This window comes from Nipponia nippon, unplaced genomic scaffold, assembly GCF_047370975.1.
Source record: "Nipponia nippon isolate SJK-2023a ecotype South Korea unplaced genomic scaffold, ASM4737097v1 scaffold_5, whole genome shotgun sequence".
In the NCBI taxonomy this organism is placed as follows: Eukaryota; Metazoa; Chordata; class Aves; order Pelecaniformes; family Threskiornithidae; genus Nipponia; species Nipponia nippon.
This window is the reverse complement of record NW_028262369.1, coordinates 97992684-98010285: the sequence shown is the minus strand read 5'-3', so window position 1 is coordinate 98010285 and position 17602 is coordinate 97992684. Positions and strand designations below refer to the sequence as shown.

Genomic DNA, 17602 nt, shown 5'->3' with positions numbered 1-17602 from the left:
AGAGAGTACAAAGTCTCAGAAGAGACAGACTATATCTGGAAATACTCGTCTTTGTCAGCATGACAAGGCAAAACAGCCGTGCAAGATTAATAGCTGCTTGCTTGCGACGCAAACCACCAATATAGCTAAGGAAAAAAAATGCCTTTTTTCCCCAGGAATGGAGAGAAACCCTTAAAAGTCATCAGAAACTGTGACCAGCATAATATTAGAAAATTATTTTCATATAATTCAGGTTTTTATATAATTCTGTTCTGTATTTTAAAGAATAAACAGCTCTCTTGCAGGAAGCTCAGGAATACATATCAGGTTCTTTCTTGGGTTAATGAGAGAGACCGCTTGCACGCTTACAGTCACTTTCGTTTGACCTGATGTATTTTAGCTATAATTGTATCAAACACACGCTTTGGAAGTTAACCAAGCTGAAAGACTGAAATATCAAATGGAAGGTTCTCTTTCTGCTTAAGAAACTAACACAGTACCATCTTTCAAAAATGCATACTTTGCTCAACCAATAGTAGTTAAACGAAATATAAATTTTTGAGCTGTCTCCCTTTTATCTTTAAACAGCACGGAGATGGTAACAGAAGCATACATGTTTCCTCTCCAAGTCTTCACTGATGAATAAACCAGGAAATCTCTCTACACTCTTCCAACTGAATATACAGTTTATTAAACCATTTAATTACCAGCTTAGTAAAATGATCATGATAAAGGCAAACACGGAGTCGGCACTCCCCCGCGCTGTCCCTGAAAAGGGTTATTTTGTCAACTTTTGTACTCCTAGTATCTGCTCCAATCTCTGATAACACCAACTCTTTAATGCAAGCCATAAAGAACACATGTATAGCCTGGACATACACGACCGGGTTAGCCATTGCATTCCAGGGCTGAAGGAGCAGGGAATGCTGCAAAAAAACCCCCCAATTTATTTGGGCAAGTGACAAAAGCTGAGGTCTGGGTACATACAAAAGTGCCTGTATTTTATTTATGCAGAGCATGTGTAAGTTAAAAAAAGCAAGAATTGTCACAGGCCAAGATGATTTTGCTCAGGAAAAGGGAGATATATTTTAGTCTACCACTGTTTTTTTCTCATTTGTTTTATTTTTGAGTTTCTGAATTATCAGCATGAAATAGGCAGACTTTTCATATTGGTATACTGGTAAACTCAAATTTAAAACGTAGATACGTAAAAGGAACCCATTTAAAAATAGTCATCACATATTTCCAAGCAGTCAAACATAGGGGTATCCTTTTAGAAGGAAACGTACCTGCTTCAGGACTTGTTTGATTACAGCTGCTAACAATGCTGTTTGGTATCACTGGAGTGGAGGATGCCTGGATTCTCGACTGAGGTGGGTTCGGATGTAAGGAATTTCCTAAAGCCATTCCTGACTGACTGAGCATCCCACAGTTCCCGCTAGCCTGCATCTGATTTATTAAACCTGCAAGATGGTTGGTTGTGCCCGGGCTAGTACCGTGGACAAAGTTAGTGTTTGTGTTCTGGCAGTGCACACCGTCCCCTCGCAAGGGTAAACTCTGTGCCAGCGAGTTCTGGAGACTGCCAGAGTTCATACTGGTGTCTGCAAAATGCATCTGGTTACCAGAGCAAGGTAAAGCAGTATTTGAGCTCCCACAGCTGGTGGTACTATTGCTGCTCATGTGAGAGCTCTGACAACTCATGGACTGAAGTAGCTGGGACATAGAACTGATGGGAAAGGAGCTCTGACTTTGCTTTCTTATCAAATCAGATCCAGCTTTGGAAACTCCAGAACTGTCCAACTGAGACTGTCTCAGCAAACTCAACACCGTGGTGGTCGGCTGCTTTCTTTTTCTCAGAGGGTCTTTTTGCTGAGACATCAATTTATCTCTCAGTGCTGCTCGGCCACTTTGCCCTTCAGTCGTCGGTAGAAGCACATTGGCAGCAGGAGGGAACATGGTATTTAAAGTGCTATGTCCTTCATTGTTGCCACCGCTGGCAACAGGTCCAGAATTGCTACTGCTGTTATTGTTGTTACCAGCAAGTTTATTTTGATTTGCTAGCTGTGCTTTGGCTGCTGCTGAGAGTAAACTACTTGCTGGAAAAGAGGCAGCATTGTGCTGGTTCAAGATCTGATTTAAAGGCATTCCCAGCAAACCAGGCTGACTCTTCAAGGAACCACTTCCAGCCGATGCAGTAGAAAAAACTGCATTGTTTGGAGGATTTAATACATTACTCATTCCAGCAATTAATGGGTTAGGGATGTCCTTGTATTGATTAAGTCCATCATGCTTGGTGGAAGGGCTAGATGGCATAGATGGTCTCGGTGACCCTATTGTTGACCTTGGGGACCTGGGAGGAACTTTAATACCACTACAGGATGACTGTGGTCCTACTGGAGGCAGCAGGAAATTTCCATGATCTGATGACGTGGAAGAAGAACGTGATCTTTGGGGAGAAGCCTCAATCCTTCCAATCCCGGATCCCATCATATGAACTGGGGATGTCACCGGTGAAGGAGAGAGGGAAGTTGAAGCAGAATGCTGAACTCTTTGAACATGACTTCCATGGTTCATGTGACCAGGTTTTACGGTTGGCAAAGGAAGATTACTTGGCAAAGGGACGACAGCAGGAGGCATGCTTACATTCATCACGGGTACCTGAGAGTGGACATTTGAATGGTAAGTAGTTGGGTTAATGATAACAGGATTCTGATTCACTGGTTTGCTAGGAATAGGGTCAAGTATGCCAAGTGGATCCTTTTCTGATGTTAATGGCTTTTTCTGAAGAGCACAAGAAGGCGGTGGAGGAGGTGGGGGTGGACCTTGGGGCGGTTTATGGTGAAACATCGCTCGTGGTATTTCCATACCAGTTGAAAAATTACACATGGGTTTTTTCATTACTGGGCTTTTTGTGGTCAAGGTTGGGGAAAGAGGTATATTAGTCCTTCCAGCCATTGCACAGGATGACTGTATGGGAGAACCATGTAGCATTACTGATGGTGGAGACAGAGGTGTCCTGTTCATGTGAATAGGACTAGAGTTGGGTGCTCCATGAAAACTGGGATTGTTCCTTGTGAAAACATCAGGGCTTCCAAGTGGGTCAGTCCTAGGAGAGATTGAGCCATCTCCATATATCTGTGATCCTGATGAAGCTGGACTGGGCATCCCACCATGACTGCCACGATACGGAGACTTCTGTCCAAGTTCATTACTACCCAATCTCTGCCTAGGATAGACAGAATGAAGTTCTTGTTGCTGGCTTCCAGCCATTTCTTGCACATAAAGCCTACCCATGGCATTAGATGCCCCTATCATCAACTTGAAAGGAGTCTTACATTCTGGCATCACAGAATTTGTAATTCCTTCATGTGATTTATTCCTCATTGATCTTGGAGTTGCTGCTCGAGTAGGAACTACTGGAGTTGCACCTGATATTAAAAACACAACAGTTACTGTTTTGAAATCCAATATCACACATTTCAGTGCAAAACTACTGTGTGTGAAAATATTGATAAAAGCTAGAAAGCCTTTTGGCTAAACTTTTGCCTCAACAGAAATAATACCTGAATCGCCAAGTAGTTGCCGGAACGGTGCATGCTAGCCTATGCATAGTGCAGTTGTATAGACCTTAACTCCATATCCCATATAAGGACTGCAAAGATACGGACAACTTTAAATCTTTTTCCTTCCCTTTTGTCTTTTCTTTCGAACCATCATCTCCAGTGCCCCACTCCTGAATCTCCAGCATCACCACTTTGGCTACCGCTAGCAGAGCTGGCAGGAGGAGCAGACTATCACTGTCAGAGGGAAAAGGAGCCTCTGGCACCATCTATTGAGTACAGGAGGAACAAAGCCCAACAAGGCTTCAGACTAATTTCTCTGCGCCCTACAGAGAAAAGGGTCCTGCCCCAAATGCTGTGGCCGATGAGGATGAATGGGGAGCTGTGCCATATGACTTTGGCTCAGATTTCTATTCAGCCAAGCACTTAATTGCAGAGACCTAGGAGACCATGGCTGTGCGAGGCAGGACGCAGCTTCTCCGGCTGCTCCGCAGCACTCGCTGGCACCAAGGGCACTGAGTTCCAGTCCTCTGAGTTAATCTGTTCCTGGGAACTGCTTTGCTAAAAAGGTGAGGACAAACATTATATCATGTCCTGTATCACTTTACTGAATTAAGGCTTTTCCTGCAGCTTCTCCAACAAGCTTTGCTTGGCGTGAAGATGCTAAATTTAAGTGTCTCTACCTTACATGTTGGCTTCAGGATAAAGGCCCTGGGGCTATTTGCACATGCACACATATGAACCCCTCTACAATGGAAAAATTTCCTGTAAATTCCAGGACTGAGACTAGACTGTCCTACAAGTGCAAGACCACTTTCCTTTTCTGCCTACTAATATAATTTTATTTAAAAAAAATATTTTTTTCAATGTTTTACTTGAAGAATACCATCACAAGCAGCTCCAAGTCTGGCGGACTTTCTGCCAGTTCTGCTGCTCTGGGAATTTGTAATTCAGCTTACAGTGCGAGCTCAGTAAAAGAAAATGAATGCACTCTTGGCATGCAGCCTCTGAATATGCAAACTTAAACTTGAGTAATGAGCTAAAGATTTCATGTTCAAATGAATTCAGAGGTGCCTTTAAATTCCTCTACTCACAAGAACCCAATTCCCGTCTTTCCTTCAGCCTGGCCATAGGAGACAGATGGCACCGAGAATCCTGCCTTCATCCTATTTGCTCAACCGGCTACACCATGACAGAAACAAATATATTATCTCGCCCAAAATACAACCGGAGTCTCATTTAGGGGACAAATCTCAAGACTGAACTGCAAAACGAAATATGTACAAGAACCCTCACCTTGAACGCTGGACCTAAGCAAATGGTCAAATGTAAGTGTGAGTAAATGAAAAGGCAATTTATTGGGAAATTTTCTCCTTTGCTTAGCGCACAAAATTCTGATCAACAGAGAAGGTAAGGCCACACAAATGGGACTTGTGTCTTTAATATTTAGCTGGTTTTACCTCCTTCATTTTACTAATTCTTTGAAAACAGAAATATAATTTAAGTTCTACTAATAAAGAATACAAAAAATTAATAAGGAAAATGCATAGTAATTTGGGAAATTGCATTGTTTGTTTTAAAAAAAATTTACATTGCAAAAAACAATTTAAACAGAGCTTTAAAATCATAAATAGCAATTTGAAAATGCAAGAGCACATCAGTACTATGAACAGCACTGGTATCTTAGCACTGTCTACGTATCTGAAATTTATCATTTATTTTTATACTTTTAAAATTTTCCACTTTGAGGTGAAGATACAGAGCGGTTAGCAATTAGCCAGCTATTATTACAGCAATATAGGGATGCAAAAGATCTCTCAGATTATCCAGGGCCATTTTCAGAAGCTGCATGCATTATAGTATATAACCATAAACTTACCCAGCTCTGTCTTAAAAGTAACCTTCACTCCTTTGTCCTAATCATATGAATTTGTAAGACTACTTCAGAACCTTTTCTTGTAATCCTTAGAAAGTGCCTAATTTTCAGTTTAAGTTTCTATGCAACGCTGTTTTTGTAGCTGTTTCTTTCAGTACTAACTTCGTCCTTTAGCTTAAATAGCTTTATTTTCTGGTGCCGATTCTCCTGATGTCTTTATTGACAGCAATTGTATCTCCCTTCAGCTACCATTTTGCCAGGTTGAACAAGCTAAACGTTTTTAGATGACTTTCATAAAACAGGTTTTGCAGTTCACGACGAGAAGATCCTCTGCTCTATTTCAGCTTCAGTGCCGCTAGCGAGAACGGGGCGCAGGAAGGCAGTAAGCATACAACGGCATTTGTACTTCTCTCTCTCAGAGCCACATTGATCTGCACCATACTGCCATCTGGTACTGCTCACAGGCATCTTTGATCAGCTACTATATCTAGGGCTTCTTTCTCAATAATTTACAGCTAATAGCTTTTTTCACTAGTCCCCAGGTGAATAACCTTACAATTAACAGGATTTGTTGCTACACCTTTTCTTTCACTCCAGGTCTCAATGATCCCCCAGTTTTTCAACATGTTTTGATCTTCTCTTGTTTTGATAATGCCTGTCCAACTTCATCCATCAACAAATTACCTCATTTTTTGTTGATACGGATAATTAAAATGCTAATCCAGGTTGGTCCCCAAAAATAATCCTTGAGAAATTACAGTGGAGATCTCTTGCTATATATTCTGCCTTGCAATACAATTTCCCATTTAGCCAAGTCCTTAGCCACATTCTAATCCCTTTATAATCACTTTATTCTGCTTCTCTAATTTCCCATGTGACAGAATATCAGACATATTACTACAGTTCCAAAAGATGAGAGCTAATGTATTTTCTTTGTCTAGAACAATCTGATATATTTTCCAAGAAAATCATGCTCTTAGTCTGGGATGACCTGCTTTTTGTACTCAGTTTCTATCTACCTACATCTCTCTAATTACTACCTCCAATTTCTCCTTTAATCTGTTTACTGTTGCACTCATAGATATGTAAGACTTCTGGGGGTGTTTTTGTATAGTAATTATATATATTTAAAATCAGTTAATTAAATGATTCTGCATGATTTTACTCACTTGTTCCACCACCAGGACTAGTTAGAACTAGTGAAGGATGTGGTGCTTCCATGCTTTTATGAAGTGTAGCCACAGCAATAATTTTCCTTTTGTGTATGCATAGTTTGGTGACATCTTCGTCCGCTTTAACATCTTCAGCAGTTCTCTGCTTCACAGCAGCTCCAGGATCAAAATTAAAGACCTGAGAGTACAAATTCCAACATTTAAAATAATGATTATAGGCAGCAAACTCACCAAATATACCTAAACCAGAAATTTTAGATAAAATTACATCTGCTTCTGTTCTTTAGAGCTATCTGGCTGCTCCTACATTGCCCAAGAGATAACCTTTACAGTACATTTTGAAATTATAAATAGTGAATATATTTATAATAAGTAAACGGCCATGGAAGTTGTCATCTAGCAAGAGAACTTTAACACTCCTCAGTCTAAAGGCTAAGGAAAAAAAAGGAAAAAGGACCACTTGTGTTTGAGATTGCTCTGTGATTAAGAAGAAAAGTTTACAATTTGCGTATAGACGATAACATTGTGAAGCTGATACTGAAGCTATCGTGTAAGTCACTGTCTCACTCTGATTCTCACATCGTAACACGATGCTGTCAATGGTAGGTTTCCAACTTAATAGGAAAAAGTTAAAATGCCATAAAACCTGAGTCAGATCTTTTCCATGAGGGGAGAAGGCAGAAGGGAGATTAATTTTGTATTTTATGGTAAATCTTTGGATGTATACAACTTATTTTATATACATGATCTGAACAGAGATTAAGTCATGGCATAGCACATCAGCTGACATAACTGATAAGGATTATAGCACAGAGATCCAAAACAATGCTTTTCTTTACCTTGGGAAGAACAAGAGGACATTCTAGGCCACACTTGCACGTTCCATCAGTCAGCAAGTAAGTCTTCACCTGCTCCAAGCAGGATAATAAAGACCCACTGGGACTGTAAAGGAACAGAAATGATGAATACAAGCTATTTGATAGGTCATGACTTCTATCCACCATTCTAACAGCTCACATGGAGAGTGTTTAAAATAAGACAGCTAAGATTTCATATTTTGTTTCACAGTACTTCTTGCTTTTAGTCAAGAACTGAGATGATACTTATCAAAAACAGCCCCCCAAAAAAACATTTTAAAGGAAGATTTTACTACAGAAAAACAAACACAGCAAGTGCCGAGAAAAGAAAGTAACAGATTACTGATATTTACTATCCACATTACAATCCTGCTTGAAAGCCTTAAGATTATTTTTCTCCCTCCTCTCTCCTATAAAGTGTAACACACAGGCAGACAGCAGGCCCCATGGACCTCCTCCCGCTCCATCACATCCCTGCAGTTCCATGCAGGCATGACAGTCATCTGTACGCTTCCTAATTTAAAAAGGAAAAACACAAAAGTGTGTTTCAAGAAGTATGAGAAAACCCATACAGAAAAGGGGGAACAGTAACAGAACTGTTGCGGCTGGGTCTCTTAGTTGCATCAACAGTTTGGTTTCATTCAGCTAAAATTGCAACCCTCTCACTGAAAGTGAGAAATATTACACCAAGAAGGCAGTCCAGTGAGTTTCTGATAAACTGCACTCAGATTTCTCTAACTCCCACCAGAAAATCATTATCTCCAGATCCCAAAATAGCACATTGGAAATTCTGTTACGGCAAAATTGCTAATTCATAAGATGAAAAAAGTTCTCATGTCACAAGCCTCTAACTTCCAGATTGCTCTTTATTACTTAACCATCTAAACTGTTTATCAGGGAAAGAATACAATAATTTATGAGGACTGGCTAAAACACTGGCTCTTAATGGCAGCTGTAAATAGTCCTTATTTTAACAAAAACAACTTAAGTGGAATAGTTTGGATCATGAAAACGGCCGAGAGTCAAAATTCCGAACTATGACAAACTTTCGTACTTAAACCCCAATGTATAAACACTGAATCCTGCACAAGAACTAAGTCACATATAGAGCAACATCTGCAAGTGACATTTAAAGTTACGCTGCCAGTTTAAATAAGTAATTTATTTGCCAGACTTGCTCCGAAATAATTCTTTTAGAGAGAACTGCCCAGGTCAAATATGTGTAAACGTGACAGTTCTCAGGGTAAGCAAGTTAAAAGAGCAATCTGAAAATAACGGTACGGGTATGAAGTGATAGATAGGTCAGAAAGCCAAACCTTCCTCGTCTTAAACTGAAATACTTGGGGAGCAGGAGGAAATGACTCTTTATTCATTTACTTATTAAAATTTCAGCTATAGACTGGTTAAACCACCATCATCACATTTTAACTTAGTGAGCATCACTTGTTCTCTACTTTGGCTCCGCATCTCCAGCGCTGGCCGATCGCTTTGGACTTTCCCAACCTGTCCTGAGAGCACACAGGAGCCGCTGCTCACCCCAGGCAAGGTCCACGCTTGAAGATGTAACAGCTTCCCACAGCAGAAACTCAGATTGGCGTTTGCTCTACACTATCCCATCTACATGCAAAATCTCTACAGATGCTTTCCGTGACACTTAAAAAGCTCGCGTTAAATGGCATCCCAGGAATATGCTCTGGAGTCAGGATGCCATTTTATTTGCATTGGTAAAAAACACCTACTGGGCAGCAAGAGTAAAGCTATACCATCCGAGTTCGTTTTTTTCCTATTTCTAGAATAAAACAGTTTCAAATAGCCTTTCTTGGCGTGCAGTTTGCCTGGGAAATCTGGGCACACATATCCAGTTCAGGCACCAGGAGATACTGGAGCCTGGAAACAACAGAGGTTTAAGGCACATACGTAGTGCACCGACGATCAGTGGTGTAAAGGCAGGTCTGGGTACTCACGCTTACTGGGAGTGCACAGATCAGTCCACTGAATCAGGGATTCAGCATCCCTACTGCACATATATGCATGGTTATTTGTCCACAAGAAAAAACCAAAATTAAAAAACAGCCGATTTTTTCTGATTCTGCCTTCTTCCTGGGCAGACCTACGTTAACTGCAAAGTATCTTTTGTGTGCACAGATTTTCTCGCACTTCTATATTGCAAAGGATAATCAGCAGCTTCCTTTGTAAGAAACTACCAGCTTTTTTTTCGTCACTGAGGTCATCCAGAGGTTTTCAGACCCCAAAGAAACAAGAAAGAGCAAATTATAAAATATATTAGGATCTGTTACTGACAGTTCTGAAATATTTTCCTATTATTAAAGAGCTTTTCTCAGTTTATTCCACTGATGACTAAGCTGAAGAAGAGATCTAGGTCCTACTTTAAGGCTGTACTATTGTTTTACTAAGAAAAGCACTGAGACTCAACTCAGTGCTTTTACCAGGTAACAAAAAACGAGTTAACTAATGGATTTAATCCAAAGCAACTGTTGACAGTTGACAGAAAATTGTGCATGCTTCATAAGGAAGCACAAATCGAATGAGTCCTTATTCAGCTGGGATCATCTATTCTAGTTAAATCATGACAGATCTTAATATATACACTAATTTTCCCTCGGATAGCTTTTGAGTCAATATTGTTTGACCTTTCATTCTCTCAGTAAATGCTGTGCGTCTTTTCAGGGTGTTTGTTCCTTCAGAAGAGCAGTGCAGCACAAGAGCAGGTTACCCAGCGCAGTTGTGGAAACTCAGTCCTTGAAGAAATGGTGAAACCAAGAGCTGACCTGACCGAGCGCTGCGGACGCTCCACGTCAAGCAGGAGGTTGGACTATTTGACTTCCATCCTTTCCAACCAACGTGTCCTACACCCCGTGCCTTTCACCAAATAAGAATGTAAGAGCCGTGGACCATACCACATGCGTTGTCTAGCCTTCCATTTCATTGGAATGGCTTAGAGAAGGCAATCGGAAAATTAACCATTGGATTAAAGAGGAAAAAAAAAATACACGGGCAAAACTTGGGAAGAGGGTAGAAATAATACAAGCCTCCCCAAGCTTGAAAAGGCAACTGGTAAACTTGATTAATGGGGTCAACTAGAGTACAGACAGTGTTTTGCGTAAGGCAACTCAGAACAGAAATATTAAGGAAGTCCCCCTGAACAAAGAGAACATACATAAAAAGAAGATAGAAAAGCAAATAACTGTCAGAATTATACCAACATTTACTAGTTTGTCAACATGAAAGACACATGCTTGAAGAAGCAGCACAAGCTTCATGGCCTGCTTCTTACAGCCATACAAAATGAAGTTCAAAAGCAGGTTAAGATCATTAGGTATATAAAAATACTAAAGCATTACATGTTCTGATGCCTGGGTATAGAGATGACACGGAAAAAAAACCCAACCACCCACAACTTTTTCTTTCTCATTGATTTTTAACTAAGGCAGAGGCCCAGTAAATTATAGCTGTAATGAGAAATACAAGGGGAAGGTGATTTATCTTTGACGTGCGTATCACCGACATGGATTTTGTTTGATTCTGCTTATTGAGAATACAAACAAGAAATCCTGGAATGCATTTGATCTTTTATGGTAGTTTAGTGTAAAATTGGAGTATGCTTTGACTCATTAAAGAATTTTGTATTGGTAATACATAAAATGTTGTGAAGAAGTAGTTATTTTAACCAGAGAGCAGTGGAATAAGGTTAAGCAAATAACAGACTGATAATCATTTAGACTTCTGTGATGTAAACCTGATGCACCCATATTTTGTTAAAGCTAACTTTGATCTTTTTTCCAATAACATTTAATTTGTAGTCTGTTTGTCTGAACACATTCATTTAATAGTGATTTCAATACATTTCTTTGTGACTGTTCCAGGGTGAAGCAAAAAAAATCCAATAAGCTAAAAAAAAAAGAAATAAAATACCTAAAACTTTGGATTTGGGCTTGCGTTCCTGTTTTTTTCTACATGAGCAATGTGAGGAATCCGTAGAAGTAAATCTTGCTGGAGAATGTCAGTGATACCGAACACAGAACCTTCATAGGACATATAAAACCTGATGTTTTCTGCAGCTACTAAGTAGTTACAACACTTAAACGTCCTTTCAAAAGAGAGTAAGTAAAACACAAAACTTTAACAGAGCTCTGGAACATAAACCCAGAAAAGACTTGGGGAAGAAGAGCTACAGAATGTCAGGATAAAGTTGCATGGCACTGCATGAACTGAGCTGAAGACTTGTTGCTGACAGAAGAAGAAATTCCTACTCTACCTTACCTGCCATGAACTGTTTGCATGCCTGAGCACTGCTTTGAACTCGACCAGCAAAAGCCCTTCTAAAAAACCTGTGCTGGTGCAAGGAAAAGGCAATGCCTACGCAGCTGGGAGCAGGCAAAAGACAGCAGAGATCTCTCATCACCTCAGGTGTGGCATACAACTAAACCTCTGCTTAGTTTCATTGTAAAAGGTCTGAATAATAAAGATATTAAGTAAGGTTAAACCTGCTACTGCTCAGCTTTAAAATCCATATGACAATAATAAGTAATAAAGAACTATTCATGCCTAAGGCAAAATGTATAGTAAGGATCATCAAATTTTCAAGACTAAGCAATATTAGATTTGAGAGTACGTTAAGGGCATGCAAATGGCACAACTGACATAAGTGGACTCCACTAATATCAGCAGAAAAAACGATCTCGCGCTTCCAAAAGAACAAGCCCTTGAAGTTTTTGAGTCCGAAAGATTAGCTGAGTCGCTAATTTCCCACACGTTCTGGCAAAACTACAACGAAAACAAAACCAGTAACCACCGCAGATAACCTTACCTGATATAGAGCACTCCACTTTGGTCCACCCGTCGCTGCCAACCAACGGGAACTTGCACTGCTGGTGGCCCTCCATCCGTGTCCCCTCCGTCACACTCCTTTCCACCATTCATTTTTCTGTTTCTGTTTATGAGTCTTCAAAGATATCAACAGTAAGATGATATCCTTTTACTACATGTCATCATGGCCTCCCAAAGAAGGCCATTCAGTACACTTTTCCCCAAATTGTACAAAGTGCATTGGGAGGCTCCAGCTCAGTTTGAAACCAAGTCCTTAAAAGTGGCCATTTTTGTTAATGAGTCAGTTTCCCATTATAATCCACATTAAATATGCAATGTTTAACTCCTTATATATTCATAAGGATGAACTATATAGATAAAAATTAGTGCTTCCAACTTGGGAAAATCATAATTCACCAATCCTTTGTTACCTGTCAGAAAGGAGAATGGGGTAAAGGAGAATTTCTAGTTCAACAGCATGGCTCCAAGCTTGATGACTGTCTAAGATAACTTGTATTTTGTGAAAGCTCGTCTCATTTTTATAAATATGAGTCAGATCTAATACCTCCAGGTATTATACCCTTTATATGCCACATTCTTTTTGTTTTCTTTTTATCTTCCGTTCATTATCCAAGTTGTCTTCTTGAGTTTCTTTCATGACTCCCTGGCTCCAATAAAACAGCCTGAAAAATACAGACACAGAAAACACATGAGCCATTTTCTGAAGTCTCTCAGCCCAGTTCACTACCTCATGAAGATGTATACAGCTGCATCCATTTAAAGAGCTTAGAATCAAAATTTTAAATGTCAATGGAACCATCAAAATAAGGCTTAGGGTAAATATAATCCTGCTAGCATATTCTATTTATATGTGGATGCAACGGAGCTACGTCTTAAAAGCTAAGAGAGTGCAACTGTTATTAAATAGTTAATGTACAGTTTGGGTGCATTAAGGGATGTATCTTTTAACTGAATAGTTTCACATAAGCTTCTATTCAGAATTATCAACAGATGACTAATTAATGCCCTTTAAAAATTGTTTATAAAACTGAATGAATTTAATGTGAAGGAAGCTGCTTCTAGGGTTGATAATATCCATAAAAATGGGAAAACCCTCCATTCGGACTAAATTAAAATAATCCTTTCTTACAAGAAAATTGTAAAATAAAAAGCAAAAACCCAGCATCAATGCACTGATCTCAGAATACCTATGGAACAATTTGAATATCATAAGTAATAATTTCCCCCCATACGGTTATACTGTATGAGAAACCTTTTGTGAAAAAAGTTCAGAATAACTGTGCTATTCTCCCAAAATAATTTTTTAAGTTGACCAGGTGAGACTTAACTCTTGAGATTGGACATTCTATTAAGGTGAGACAAAAATGGAATACGTGATTAAAATAGTAAATATGTCTGGAAAAACAACAATCCTAGAACTCAAATGTAAGATGGCACTGATGACTATTGTAGTAACGATACTAATAGGCTTTATTTGGAATCACATGTCAATTCTGCCTTATTCCTAATACTGATGTTATGCGAATATTTTAAAACATAGTAAATGTTACTATAGACCTGACTGATTTTAATAAGAAAAGGTTTTTTGAGATAGAAATGGAACATAAAGACTTTGGATCCTACAACATTTCTGCAACAACAGTACCAACACATTACATCCATATTTAACAGTAACAACAGCTCCTTCCTTCAAGACCATTAAAGGAAGACTACAAAGGCATAAATATAGTCCTCGAAAATATTCCCTTAAGTACACTTATGCAGTACCTTCTCTTTAGATGTGCTACTTATAAATGTAAAGTTCAAAATGCTACTTAAAGAAAAAAAATAGCCATGGTATTTACAAGAAGGATGTGGACTACAAAGGAGCCGTCTGGACATACCCCCTCGACTGAGGTGCTGAAATCTAAAGAATAGAGTGCGATTTTCAGAATAAAGAGTGCGATTTTCTGCAGGACAAAGCCTTCTAGAATAGCCTGGCACTGTTTTGCAGGGATCTGCTTCAACTTTCCTAAACTCTGGAGCACTCCAATAGGATGTAAGCCTTGGCCAGCCAAAAGTGGGGAAGGGATGAGGAGACTCTGATGAGATCCTGCTCGCTGCCAGCGGAGAGGTGACCGAGTACCTGCTAGCGAAGGTTAGAGTGGATGTCACATCAAGCACCTTGCCGTCTCTCATACGAAAACAATCTACCCTTTAATCTCTAAATCTGCCACGCAGAAATAGGCTTTGGAGAGCACCTGGCAACAGTTCAAGGCTCTCTCAGGTTTTCAGTTTAGAAGTTTTGGGGTTTGATTGGTTTTATCTTGATTAAGAAGGTAGCAGGTGACGTTTCATCAAAACCAAGGCAGAATTTACCTTCAAATTTCAGCATTATGGCTGAATGCCGCATTGGCATTTTTATTACAGGTCCCATGTAAGGCTAAAATAGGTAAATAATTCCCATATTATTTTTAATGACAATTAACTTCCTGTAATACAGTAAAATCAGAATGAGAAAATACATATTTAAAATACTGGAAGCACACAGTGCAGAGAAGGTTGCTGATCTCTTAGCCCAGTCTTGCTGTGGCTCATGTTGCTATTTAGGGCAATAGCACTGGATCCATTACGAGAAAATAATAGCCATCAATTTCTTTTTTGCACAAGCAGCAAGAGACGCTTTGAAGTAACCTTATATTTCTACTGGTTCTGCAATGCTCTGCCTCAGCTAACATCCCATTCCATCACCACCGTAATACTTATCATCATCTAATCAGATAAACCATTTTTCTGTACTGCATATAGCTTGAAATAGTACTAAAAGAGGCAAAAGAATTCACTTAACTGCTTCGTCAGTGGAAAATATTTAAATATTTTTACTCAGTACAGTGAATTGGAGTAAAACGGCTGCTTCAATCATATACCTTCAGTCAAAGTTTATTGTTTGTATGACTTTTTCTTGAGAAATACTAAAGAACTGTAAACTGACACAAGGCCTTGAGTGATGTAAAAAATAAAAATCAATCAGAGCATAGGCACGATGATCCATTTTCTGCTCTACCCCAGGTACAAAAATACTTCAACCACCACACTCACCCTAAGCAGAAAAAAGCAAACAATGCTGTTCACGTCATTGAAGTTTGACCTTTTATCTTGCAATTTATCTTCTCAGTACACAGCTAATCAGTGTGTAACTAGCCATGTTTTATGTGTTTATAGGAAAACGCTCACGGAAGTGAGATTTTTTCACTAAACCCCAGCACAGTTCTGCGCAGATTTCCACAAACTACAGGCAATAAATTACCCAGTACATATTAGAAGCATTGCACGTTTCTGTTGGGCATGAATGGCAAAAGTAAGAGGTTGCCATCAATATTTTTTGTACAGAAATCCTTCACTAAACTGCACTGCAGAGTTCATATGTGTTATTTATTTAACTGCGTAACACCATAGGAAAGTTAAGCATAGTACAGGTCTCTCAAGAAGAGTTAAGCCTCTCAAATCTGGTTCAATAAAGGACACCCGTTGCATTTTCCCAATAACCCGTTATCAGCCAAAAAGAGAAAATGGAGCTAAGGAAGACAGCAGAGAAAGAGGATAAGAGTCACTTAAACCAGGCTGGGTCTGGCTCTTTTTCAGCCTACCACCGGCATAGGCTGGTTTTATAATACATTTTACACAATAAGGCAGCCTAGGTGAGAAGATGCAAGTTTAAGGGGACAACTGGAGGGGACAGTGGCACCGCTCGATTGGGTTCGGCAAACTGTTCTGTGATTGAAAAAAGACATTTAAATCCCAATTTAAATTTCAATTAAAACCAGCCTGACCGTGAATGCTCTGACATACAGAGCATCCATTTGACTTCTCAAACCTTTACATTTCTCACCAGTTCAGAGTTTTTCAACTCGATGGCAGAAAAATCCCGTCCCTTTTGATGTACCATTTTCCCCTTCCCCATCAAAGTATTCTAACTGAAGTACTTTGGATTGGGTTAGAAAGTATTTGGATTTTGGACCAAATCCAAAGTATTTTGGACACTGGATTCTATCCAAAGGCCTGATTTTCATCAACCCATGTAATAAATACCTCTTCTCTGTAATCTCATAACAACTCCAGACAACTCATGTTATCTCACCACGAGTAACACAACTTTCCACATCTAAATCAATTACTTCTTTTTTCTGTGCGCCAAGACATGCTGTTTAGATTTGTTTTGCAGTCCAGTTTCATTACAATATGCTTAAAAATATTTCATTGGGGAACTATGCAAAACTACACTGAATTGTTCCCCCCCTTGAGCCCCCTCAAACCGCCCCCCCCACCCCACCACCACCCCCCCCCGGAAAATTTCTCCTTAATTTTCATACACTGAAAGTATGTTTTCAATTTTTAATGCAACTGTCTCACTTTTTGAAATGTTGCATTTTAAGAAGCCTCTTTGCACACTCAGCTGTTAATGTTTAACAATTTTTTAGTCCACTGGTGAAATAGAAAACTTGGTACAAAGTAAAAAAGAAACTTAGATACTAATAGTCTGGATTCAGATCTATCACATACGATATGAATACCAATATAACATTTCTTTTATTAATAAATGGACGTAAAGCCAGCTAAGACAAATTTTGACAGCCTAATATTGCAAAGATGCTCCATTGCTTTTTTCTTGACATGAACTTTTAAGCGTGCCTAACAATTCTGTGTGCCACAGAGAAAGGCTCCTTGGAGGTCTATGATCAGCCACTGCCTCTCTGATGCACAAAACCCAGTGCTTACTTATGGAAGGATCAGATTTTGGTTTGTTTTGCAAACACTTAAAACGTACACAAAATACTGCTCATAGATACAAATTGCAATCTCCCTTCCCCGGCTTCCCTTTCTATCACAGAAAAACCTACAAAATACATTCAGAAAAAGAAATGCATTTGAATCATGGTCCTTGGGTGTTAGAACTAACAGGAAGTTTTAGCTTCTTAAAAAGCATTATTTTCAAACCACGCAGAGTTGAAATGAGTTTTTATTTAGTTATCGCTTGCACATTATTAATCTGTTTAAGTCTATCAAAGCAATTAGTTAGGATTCTCCTGTATCATCTAATTAGATACAAATGTTGCATCACTTTTTGGAATGCTTTTCCAATTTGAAAAGGAGCATTCTCTTGACTAATTAGATTGGTATTGAATACTTTATGAAGCCCTATTTTTAGGCAGGTGATTCAACAAACAAATGTGCGTAAAGTATAAAGGAAACCTTTCTTCCTTCAATCTTGTCTCATTGTATTGGTATCTAGGTATACACGACATACTCTGGCCTTTGGTCTGAGAAAGATAT

At 39.2% G+C, this 17602-nt stretch overlaps 1 protein-coding gene across 21 annotated transcripts in view; it reads right to left on the bottom strand.

Annotated features, from left to right (window-relative positions):
* The window catches only part of MBD5 (methyl-CpG binding domain protein 5), a 155198-nt gene that overhangs the window by 43671 nt on the left and 93925 nt on the right, over positions 1 to 17602 (bottom strand). For 18 of the 21 annotated variants that reach the window (XR_015698850.1, XR_015698855.1, XR_015698849.1 and 15 more), the window contains 4 exons: positions 12273 to 12954; positions 7427 to 7529; positions 6585 to 6765; positions 1269 to 3407 (listed from right to left, as the gene is read on the bottom strand). Coding sequence is in view for 1 of the 21 variants with exons in the window: in XM_087732361.1 (XP_087588487.1) it covers positions 1269 to 3407; positions 6585 to 6765; positions 7427 to 7529; positions 12273 to 12385 (2536 nt within the window). In the remaining 20 variants the exon portion in view is untranslated. The remainder of the gene's footprint in view (positions 1 to 1268; positions 3408 to 6584; positions 6766 to 7426; positions 7530 to 12272; positions 12955 to 17602) is intronic. The other 3 variants (XR_015698851.1, XR_015698856.1, XR_015698859.1) reach the window with 3 other exon arrangements.